Below are 10,377 nucleotides of genomic sequence, written 5' to 3'. Positions count from 1 at the left end.
CACTCTCTGCAGCCGAGCCCTCTCTAAAATCCCAGAGCCACCTCTCGTTTCAAGGCCAGATGCAGTTTTGTTATGAACAAAACTAAGGACATTGCAATTTAGGGGGTGTGTGAAAAGGCCCGAACACTCTCCTCATCAGGAGAGAAGGGCTAGTTCAGTGGTTGGATTTAGAAAAAATTTTAAAGTGGGTTGTTGAGGGATATATTGCACCTGGTATTTGACTGCACACATCCAGTATCCCTGGAAATGCTGACATTCTTAAAGATGGACAAGAAAAGAACATCATTGCTTACCAAAAAAATTTCTAGTTCGGCAGTAAATACGTGAATCGGAGGAGTCCAGAATTTTTGTTAAAGCCGGACACATGGAAGTAGTGTTTATTTCCCTCTGTGGGGCTGCAGCCCAACTCCATAGCCAGTCAAATAATTCTGAGCCCTGAAAGCATTGAGAGCGACCTTCAGATACAAATTGTTTACTGGCTATCTCAATCTCAATACCTCGTATTTTTAAAAAGAATTTTTTGGTGGTAGTTTATTATTTCTCATCATTTGCAAGGGTTTACTCAGGAGGACAAATCTGATGCCTGGTGAACCGCATTGTAATCTTCACCAAAGGGCTTATTCGACCTGCCTGGCATTTACTTTGGCTCCATAACCATGGGGGAGGGAAGAGTGTTATTACTCAGGTAGAAATGGGTGATATTTACTCCTAAATGGAACGTGGGCCCCGATGGCTGCCACAGAACTGCTCCACAGGCCTGGCTGAAGCAAGCAGGCACCGAGAGTTTTAAGTCAAAGGCAACCTGAGAACGGGAGAGAAATTCAGCAGCTGAGAGGGAGGGTGAAAGGGAGAGAAGGAAAGAAGGCAAATGGCAAGAGGGAGAGCGTGTGTCCAGAAGGTGAAGCTGACTAACGCTGTAACTGAATCGCTTTTCTTAATCTCCAGAAGGTGGGGAATCTCAGGAAAGCCAAGGTGATCGATAAATGGACTAGTCTATTGAGGAAGCTAACACCTCTGTGGGAGTGTGGAGTCTTGGGGGCAGTCGTGGATGCTGGAAGCTCCAGGAGGGCGGAGAGGGCAGCCACGTTTAACGTGAGCTTCTGCTGCGTGGATATCTTCTCTCCGAACCAGCGGCAGCGCCAGGCCAGTCTGTGTCCCAGGCACACCCGCAGGCTCTGCGTTGGCTGTCGGTTCAGCAAGCCCCGGTGGGGGTGGGGTGGTGGTCCTGGGCCATAGAGGGGTTCCCACACACGCTTACACAGCTTTTTTAAAAGCAAAAAACAGCACAAACCAAACATTCCTTTTGGTCTATTACAAGGGGGAAAAGATGCTGGAGAAAAACATCCGGCTCTCCCCAAAGGGTGGTGAAGACCCAAGTGCCAATGCCACGGTCTGAGAGTCTGCAGCCGGCCTTCCACCTCTTCTACTCTGCAGCCGAAGCCGGGGCAGCCTTCTTGTAGCAGATGCAGTACCAAGGTGACTTTTGTAACCTTAGTTGGAGCACACCCGGTCTTGGATCCCATCCAGCCTAGAAGCCCATTTGGCCACCCTACAGGGCCCTGACCAGACAGGGCCTGAGCTGCCTACAATGAGACACCCTGCTTGTCTTACCAGTCAAATTGGCCAGGTCGCTGAATTTCCAGAGTTCTGCAATATTCTGGAGGGCCCATGGAGAAGCCTTTGAGGGGGTCTGTGAACTCCTTGAAAACGATGGGTCAAATTGTGGGAATGTACAGATGTGCGTTTCTCACAGGATAAGAGTCAGAACTTGGCCTTAGATTTTCCAAAGGGGACTTCACTTCCAAAAAGGTTAAAAAAGACAAGTTTAGATCATTGTCTTTCTCTTTATTTTATTAGCCTCCACTATCTCAAGCATTCTCACCTATGGCCACTGGTCCTTCCCAACCTGCGGCCTGGGAAGCTGCTTTCTGCAGTTAGTCGGTGAGGCACAAAGTCCCGGCTGGGGCTGCTGCGGCTCTTTCTCCTCAAAAAATCCTCTCCTCTTCTTGGGACCTACTTCCCACTCCACAGAGCTTCCTGAGGAGGCATGGACAGTGCTGAGAGGCAAAATCCCCTTCTCAGGCAGCCCTCAGCTTTGTGGCATTTCCTAGTAGCGCTGCTGAGCGCCACAGTCTTGAGTGCCTGGTGAGCTCCTGGGTAAGGACCGGGCCCATCCGGGGAAGGCTCCTAGGCTGCGAGTTCTGCAGCTTCTCTGTACTCAAGTTCGTTGGTGCTGCCGGCCTAGCCAGGTTAGAATTTGCCTTGGCCTTGTGGGTGGGAGTAACGTGGACAGCGAAGTACAGTTCCTAATCTCTCCGCATAGATTCTTCACTTGATCCGGCTGTGCCACTACTGTGGCCTCAAGACGCTGTCCGGTTGGAGAGAACTAGTTCTTTCACGCTTTCCCTTTTCTTTCCCTCTGCCTTTCTCCCTCTTTCTCTCTCTGTCCTCCTCCTCTCCACTCTAGATGCCCAGTCCAAAGAGCCAGTCACTGCGGAGCGCAGCAGAAGTAGCTGGAGCGCAGCGCAAGCGGTGGCGCGGCCTCCGGGCGCTGCGCGCGGAGCAGCCGAGGCGGCAGAGACCGCAACTGCTCTGCTCGCGACTACTTGCATCTCAGAAGCTAGCGCCAGGGCTCTGCCGCCAGCTCTCCCGTGCGCTCTCTCTGGGTCCTCTCAGGCTCGGCTTCTTCCTCGGACTGGGTTCATACCGGGAGGAACAAGGCCAAGTGCTGACAAATCAACCGGGCTGCAAGGGTCTTTCCCGTTACAGGCAGAGGCCTGAGCGGTCAGCTTCCTGGGATCCCGGCGTCCAGCAGCAAGTCAAGGCCTCTGCTTGGGCTGGAGCTGGCGGGGCCGGCAGGCCTGGGGCATCCTGTAGAGCTGTAGCCCGCAGGCCAGGGGCAAGAATCCACCTCCTGGGCTCCAGTGGATCCGGCCGGAAAAGGTCGCATTTCCTGAGACGTGTATGAGGCCCACTCTTGGGGGCTAGCGCCCCGGGCCGGCCGTTTCCAGTTGACTAAGAGCAGGTCACACGGCCAGCGACGAAGGAGGCCCAGTGTCTGCTGAGCAAAGGGCCTGGCCTCCGAACACTCCTATAACTGGGACACGAGCCCAACCCGGCCTCGCAGGGAACGGATTTCCTCACCGCGGGCCTCGTTAAAATGCGCACACCGCGGGAGTGACGGCTGCCCCAGCTTCGGGTTTGGAGGGGAGGGGAGGGGGGAAGAAGGGAGGGGACAGAGAGGCAGGAGTGTGGTGACACTGGTTTTTGTCATAGCCTCCGGGAGCGTGCGAATGCCAAGGCTAAAAGGGAGAGCTGGAGAGGAGTGTGGCAGAGATGTCTATCGGCCGCCCCCCACCAGGTTTCCCCCTCCAGGTCTTCGCCTCCCGGCAAGCCAAAGACTCTGAAGATCAATGTTTCTTTCACTTCCCCCAAACTGCGTATGAGCTCTCAGGCTGCCAGGGTGATGAGGTTGTATGGTGTCTGGACCTGGCTCTGGTCTCGGAGTAGGGGTGGAGGAATCTTTCAGCCAAGGTTGCCAGTCGCGTACACCCCCGACTCGTGCCAGCCCACCAAGGTCCACCGACGGGAGCTGTAGAGAAGGCCAGCCAGGTGAGCACACCAGAGGCAAAGATCCTAACTGGATCAACCGGCCAGTGGAAGAGAAGTGTAGGGGGTGGAAGGCCAGGGCATTGCGTTTTGGGGAAAATTCTGTGTGGGATGCAAGAAAGAAGTAGCAATAGCCATCTTCCCGTCTACTCTGGATTTCGGACACTCTGAGGGTCCTGGTGGCCTTAGGATATGGTCTACCTCTTTTGGGAGACAGCTTCAGGTCCGACAGGCCCCCTTAGTGGTTAGAGTGCACCAAAGGTTAGTGGCTGATTCCAAATTAAGAATAGGGAGCACCCAAGGCGGGCTGGGGTGCACACCATAAACACTCCACTTGTTAACTGCGCGGGGCCCAAGGGCCCTTCAAACAGACCCCGCAGGAGGACTCACGCTGGGCATGGGCGGGGCGAGCCCAGGGGCCCGGCCCCCCACCAGCCATGCTGAGGCAGCCCCCGCAGCTCCTGGCCTTTGGGCTGAGGTATCGGGTGTGCGTCTTGCGGCCCATCAATACAGATTACATATTTATATCAATCGCGGGCTCGGAGGGCGCCCTCGGAGAGCGGCCCCGCGCCTACGAAACCAAACTGGGAGTGGTCGCGCGGAAACTCTGGCTCAGGATTGGCTGCGGGCGCCCGCCGCGGTGCGGGGGGATTGCTAATCGTATTCAGCATGTTTTGCACAAGAAATGTCAGCCAGAAAGAGCTATCTGCTCCCTTCGCCAAATTATCCCACAACAATGTCATGCTCGGAGAGCCCCGCCGCGAACTCTTTTTTGGTCGACTCGCTCATCAGCTCCGGCAGAGGCGAGGCTGGCGGTGGCGGTGGTGGCGGCGGCGCGGGGGGCGGCGGCGGCGGCGGCTACTACGCCCACGGCGGGGTCTACCTGCCGCCAGCCACCGACTTGCCCTACGGGCTGCAGAGCTGCGGGCTCTTCCCAGCTCTGGGAGGCAAGCGTCATGAGGCGGCGTCGCCGGGCGGCGGCGGTGGCAACGGGGGCCTGGGTCCCGGGGCGCACGGCTACGCGCCCGCGCCTATAGACCTGTGGCTGGACGCGCCCCGGTCGTGCCGGATGGAACCACCCGAGGGACCGCCACCGCAGCAGCCCCAGCAGCAGCCGCCGCCCCCGCCGCAACCACCCCAGCCCCCGCCCCAGGCCACCTCTTGCTCTTTCGCGCAGAACATCAAAGAGGAGAGCTCCTACTGCCTCTACGACTCGGCGGACAAATGCCCCAAAGGCTCGGCCGCCGCTGCCGAGCTGGCCCCCTTCCCCCCGCGGGGCCCGCCGCCCGACGGCTGCGCCCTGGGCACCTCCAGCGGGGTGCCAGTGCCCGGCTACTTCCGCCTCTCCCAGGCCTATGGCACGAGCAAGAGCTACGGCGGCGGCGGCGGCGCGCTGCAGCTTGGCGCCGGCCCGTTCCCCGCTCAGCCCCCGGGGCGCGGCTTCGACCCGCCACCCTCGCTAGCCTCCGGCTCGGCGGATGCAGCCCGGAAGGAGCGAGCCCTCGATTCGCCGCCGGCCCCGACGCTGGCTTGCGGTGGCAGCGGCGGGGGCTCGCAGGGCGACGAGGAGGCGCACGCCTCGTCCTCAGCTGCGGAAGAGCTCTCCCCGGCCCCTTCCGAGAGCAGCAAAGCCTCGCCGGAGAAGGACTCCCTGGGTAAGCAGGGCTTGCTGAAGGGCCTCAGGCAGGCGGGCAGACAGACTAGCAGACCCAGAGAAGGGAAGGAACAGAGGGCCAGGAGTCCGCCTAACAGCCGGCCGGCCTTGGCCCGAGCTGCAGGCAGGCTGACCCTGTGAACTTGCTTTTTAATATTTGGGCGTGGGGACGCAGTAAAAATTCATGTCCGGGTTAGCGCCCCACACCAAGACGTCCTCCACGCTGGCCTCAGCTCACCCCTTCTGGGGGCGAGGACACCGGCGAGCAGCCCCCCTCTTGTACGTGCCCTTCTTCGTGGCCCGGAGCACCCCAAGCCGTGGTCTGGGCCCAGTCTTCGAGGCGCGGCCCACGCGGGGGGAGGGGGAGGGAGGGAAAGTAGCTCGCCCGCAGATAGCGTGGATGTTTGTAAGGCATCCAAAATAAGCAGCCGCCAGCACCAATAAATAAGCCCATTAACCGGCGAAGTTCGAGTTTACGATCCCCCATGCTTTTTTTCAAAGTTGCTGGAGGGGCGGGAATCCTTGTTTGGGGAGAAGAAAAGGCAAATCTCGCCCCGGACGCCGGGGCCCTGAGCTGAGAGTCAGAGAGGGGCCGTTTCGCTTCTCCTGGAACTCGGGATCGCCCAGACTGCACGTCCCTGGCTCCTGGAGAGACGTGAGGGAGGGCCCTTGACCCCAGATCAGCTTTTCGTGCGTCTCCCAAGTCCCAACTGTTCTCTTCTCCCTCTCCTCAACGGGCCTTGGGCAACCAGGGGGCTGGAGTGAGACACAGCCCCGCTGCCCTCCCCCCTTTCAAGTAAGCACCTCGCACCCCCAGCCTCGGGGCTGCGGAAATGCTCGTCTGCCTTGGTGCAAGAAGCAAAGAAAGGCGTTAAGTTCAAGATATACAGCCTGCCCTCCTAGGCCATTCATTCTGCAAGCGCCTGGCAGCTTTGTGCTAAAACAGGTGTTTGGAAAAAAGTGGAGGAAAATGTGTATTGGGAGGATAGGTGTAGATTGGAGGCCCAGTTCATTTTGCACATGCCTTTTGGAGGAACTGTTCTCCCTGGGCAAGCAAGAGGGGCATAGCTGTGTGACTTAGGGCATCCCTCTTATGGCAGAGACGTCCTAAATTCACCCCTGCGCGCAGCCCTCGTGGCCTCGATTTAACCTTCCCCTCTTTATTCTCTTAAATGCCAGGCAATTCCAAAGGCGAAAACGCAGCCAACTGGCTCACTGCAAAGAGCGGCCGGAAGAAGCGCTGCCCCTACACGAAGCACCAGACGCTGGAGCTGGAGAAGGAGTTTCTGTTCAACATGTACCTTACTCGAGAGCGGCGCCTAGAGATCAGCCGCAGCGTCCACCTCACGGACAGACAAGTTAAAATCTGGTTTCAGAACCGCAGGATGAAACTGAAGAAAATGAACCGAGAAAACCGGATCCGGGAGCTCACAGCCAACTTTAATTTTTCCTGATGAATCTCCAGGCAACGCCGTTTTTTCGCTTCCAGAGAGCTGTTCTCCTCCCTCTGTCTTCGGCCTCTGCCCAGGAACTCGCACCTGTGCCGGAGCCCCATTCCTCCCTCCCACACTCGCCATCTCCTGGCCGTTACATCTGTGCAGGGCTGGTTTGTTCTGACTTTTTGTTTCTTTGTCCGTTTGCTTGGTGCTGGTTTATTTGTTGTTTTCTGGGGGAAAAAGCCATATCGCGCTAAAATTCTATAGAGATAGATATTGTCCTAAGTGTCAAGTGGTGACTGGGATGGTTTGCTGTCTGGGGGGGGGGGGGGGGGTTCCAATGCTCGAAACGGCCCCTGTTTTCCCGGTGGAACTGGAGCTGGTTTCCTGCGGGGGCCCCCGGGGCAAACCTAGCCGGAAGGCCGAGGTCCCATTGTAGGCTCTGAGGTGTCTGGCCTGAGGTCAATGGTGCAAGGAGCCGCCACCGGGCTCGCCGGCCTGGAGTGCTGGGCTGTGTTTAATCAGGGGATACAGGCCTCTGGGTTTCTTTCTTCTTTCTTCCTTTCTTCCTTGGCAAAGAGAAGGGCTTATAGGCATGGACATGCAGGTTGGCAAAAGGGCTTGACTTCGGCTGACTGGAAAATTGAAAAGTCAGAAAGATTAATTTTTCCTTCCTCTGTAAGATATTCCAGCTTTAAAAGGAACAAAAAGAATGACCAGAAGAAGGAAGCTTCTCTTCCAGTTTGTGTAAGGTCTTGCATTGTGGAACTAAATTATTTCACTGACCCCTGAATTTCCACATCCTTCTGGCTGTAGGTAAATAATCTAATGTAGTTTTGTTTATACATGCAGATTTTTTGGTGATTGAATAACTGTTACCAGTGGTAACACACGACAAGCACACCACAATTCTTCCTAACTGTGGAGGGTTTTTTTTTTTTTTTCATTTTTTAATTTTCTTCTTCTTCCTTCCTTTCTTTCTTTCTTTCTTTTTTTTCTTTCCAAAATTCACAGAAGCCGAGGAGGGCAGGAGCAAGCAGAATAGCTAGAGAAGGGAGACATTGTTGGATTTCCTTTATACTGTGAAGTTACATGCATAAAAGGGTCAAACCTGTAGGTGCAGAAAAAGAAAAAACTATAAATACAAATCTGTATAAATGTCTATTATTATGAAAAATTGCCAATCTTGTTTTATGCAAATGCATTCTATCATTATTATAAATGTTAGTTCTAGTTCTATTTACTTCTAATCTTAAATCAGAATAAATTAATATTGTAATGCTGCTGTGCGTGGAAAAAAAGACGATGTTTATGTTCTTATAGAAGAATAAAAGCTGTGGAATGAAGCTTTTTAATTTTACCTCTTTTTTTTTGACTTCTTATCTTCACCTTCCACTTTACCCCTTCCACCACTTTTACAACAGGAGGACTAGCCTGCGCCCCCTGCAATTACTTTAGGCATCTATTTAAATATTACCTAGACGGTCGTAATTTGTCTGGGCCCTATAGCCCTGGTGCCGTAAGGTTTGTCGGCTTTTGTTCAGTTTTATGACTTGCTAGTATATCTGGATTGTGGCTGTCTTGGACCAGTGGTTTCAGTTGAGAGGGGAGCTGCATAGACAGAGGAAGCCGAACAGGATTTCTTTCGGGAGCCCTAGGGAGGCTCGCAGAGGCTGGTTATTTTGTGGGTCCCCTGGTCCTAGATGACCCCCAGACTAGGGATCCGGGGAGCAGGCTGGGCCCACAGCGTGTCCCTGGTGTCCGCTCAGCGGTTAGGTAGACCGCGGTGGGGCGGCCCGGGCACCCCCTCCCCCAGCGTGTCCTCCCCCACCTGGTCGCCCTCCGCGGGGCCACGCGTTTCCTGCTCGCGGGAGGTGGGGGGGGGGGCGACAGCAAGAGGGAGGGGGCGCGCGCGCCCCGGCTGGCTGGCTGGCGGTGAGCTAGAGGGGGGAAAGCGAACCGCGGGGAGCTAGCGCGGGAGGCCGAGACCAGACAGGGAGCGGGCCTCGGTGCTGTCCCCGGCGCTTTCGAGCCGCCCAGGGCTGCCGCCGCTCGGTGCCTGCTCGCTGAGCTGCAAAATTTGGGAAACCAGCACGCACACTGCTCCTTCTCTCCGCTCTTCTCGCTTTCCCCCTCTTTCCATTTTTCTCTTTTCTCTTCCTTCCCTCCCTTTCCCAGGTTTACCTTACCGGGGCCGGTGGCATCTCCCTCCGTGATGCCTTAGCGGCATCCCGGGGCACGCAGTAGCAGCGGCGGGCGCAGGTTGGCCAGGGGCCGGGCCCGGCGCGACCTCAGGGTTCTCCTTTGGCGGCGGCAGTGGCGGCGGCGGCGGCGGCGGCAGAGGCTGCGGGCGGCAGCCCCGCGCGGGCAGCATCAGAACTGGTCGGTGATTTAGGTAGTTTCCTGTTGTTGGGATCCAGCTTTCTCTCGACAGCACGACACTGCCTTCATTACTTCAGTTGAAATCGTCTCCAGGTACCCGTGCGCGCGGGGGCCGGGCCGGGCCGGGCCAGGCAGGGCATCCAGGCCCTGATCGTGCCAGGCCTGCAGTGGCAACCTCGGCTTTTCCCACTCAGGAGCCTCGACCCTGCCTCATTCTCAGAGCTCTGCCAGCCTGCTGGCCTCACTCCCCATCCCCACCTAGGCCTGAGCAGGTATGGTCAGGTTAGCTGCTCCTTAGCGGACGCCGGGGGCGTGGTAGGAATTCTGGGCCCCGAGCCATTCAAGGTCAGGGGCGCACGCTTCCATCCTGGGCCTACCCCGCTCCAGGCCTGCGCCTGGCCAGGGACTGCGCCATTCTCCTGCAAGCCTGGGACACCACCAGCCCCAATCCAGGTAGGAGATCAGGAAAGATCCCTTTGCCAGCTGAGACTCAGGCCAAACTAGGGGGGGGGGGGGGGGGGGGGGGGCTGGGATCCTGGCGTTGCCACTTACCCTTCTGTCTGTAAGCCACTCTCTACTCCCAGGAGTTGCCTTTGACTCTCTTCTTCCTTCCTTTCCTGTCCTCCTTCCTCTTTTTTCTTTCTCTATTCCTTCCTTCTTTCCTTCCTTCCCTTTAGTTTTCTTTCATCGTCTCTCTGTGTTGTTTTTTTCTATTCCCACCTCCTATCCTCCACAACTCTTCCTTCAGGAGAGATCCAGGGCTGGCTTTGGGAGAGCCTGAGGGGGTCTTATTTTTCTCTGCGTGCTCAAGTGAAGGTCGGAATCTGCCGAAGAAGGGTTCGCGTGGGGCGGCTGTTGAGGGCTGTGGATCTGGGCCTGGTGTGCCGCTGCGCAGACAAGGCCTCGGTTACGATCACGACCGGATGGCGGCGGCCTTGCGTTCCTACTCCGCGGGTCTGCAATGGCAGCCTAAGAGAGCGGATTAGAGGGCACTCGCGGCGTTTTTGTGTGCCCACACCGAGGACAAGGAGGCCTTCGCCAGCCTCACTGAGGACCTGAGGCTAGGACCTGGGCCGAGGCCCAGCCAGGCTCGGTGGAGCCTGGCGACGCAGAGGACTCCGTGGGGAAGCTTCTTCGGCTCTCCCGGGCCTGCCGATCCCGGCTCGGGCTTTACCCGCGATAAGGGAGCCCCGCTAGGGCAAACATTGGCTGCTTGCTTGCCACTAGCTTCTATCAGGTTCAGAGGATGTTAGATATGGCATCCTTGTGTGGATGGGTGCTAGAGAAGGGGACCCT

At 56.9% G+C, this 10,377-nt stretch overlaps 1 protein-coding gene and 1 long non-coding RNA gene across 2 annotated transcripts; one reads left to right on the top strand and one right to left on the bottom strand.

Moving 5' to 3' along the window:
* The first annotated feature begins 3,821 nt into the window (after window positions 1–3,821).
* On the top strand, window positions 3,822–8,059 carry HOXA10 (homeobox A10). The gene is made up of 2 exons (XM_046669233.1): window positions 3,822–5,264; window positions 6,443–8,059. The coding sequence occupies exons 1-2, from the start codon at window positions 4,295–4,297 to the stop codon at window positions 6,715–6,717; spliced, it is 1,245 nt and encodes a 414-aa protein (XP_046525189.1). The 5' UTR covers window positions 3,822–4,294; the 3' UTR covers window positions 6,718–8,059.
* Window positions 6,683–9,174, bottom strand: LOC124243579 (uncharacterized). The gene is made up of 2 exons (XR_006889716.1): window positions 8,889–9,174; window positions 6,683–7,810 (listed from the first exon to the last, which is right to left on the bottom strand). It is a non-coding gene; the product is annotated as an uncharacterized LOC124243579 (long non-coding RNA).
* Window positions 9,175–10,377: the final 1,203 nt, after the last annotated feature.

The sequence above is a fragment of the Equus quagga genome, chromosome 8 (assembly GCF_021613505.1).
Source record: "Equus quagga isolate Etosha38 chromosome 8, UCLA_HA_Equagga_1.0, whole genome shotgun sequence".
NCBI lineage: Eukaryota > Metazoa > Chordata > Mammalia > Perissodactyla > Equidae > Equus > Equus quagga.
Note: the sequence above shows the minus strand (reverse complement) of the source record. Positions and strands in the feature narration are given on the sequence as shown.

Bases quoted from the DNA above. Each gene is read 5' to 3' on its own strand.
- HOXA10 (XM_046669233.1), top strand. From the start codon at position 4,295: ATGTCAGCCAGAAAGAGCTATCTGCTCCCTTCGCCAAATTATCCCACA. The intron at 5,265-6,442 runs GTAAGCAGGGCT...CTTAAATGCCAG, and splicing joins GCCGGAGAAGGACTCCCTGG to GCAATTCCAAAGGCGAAAAC.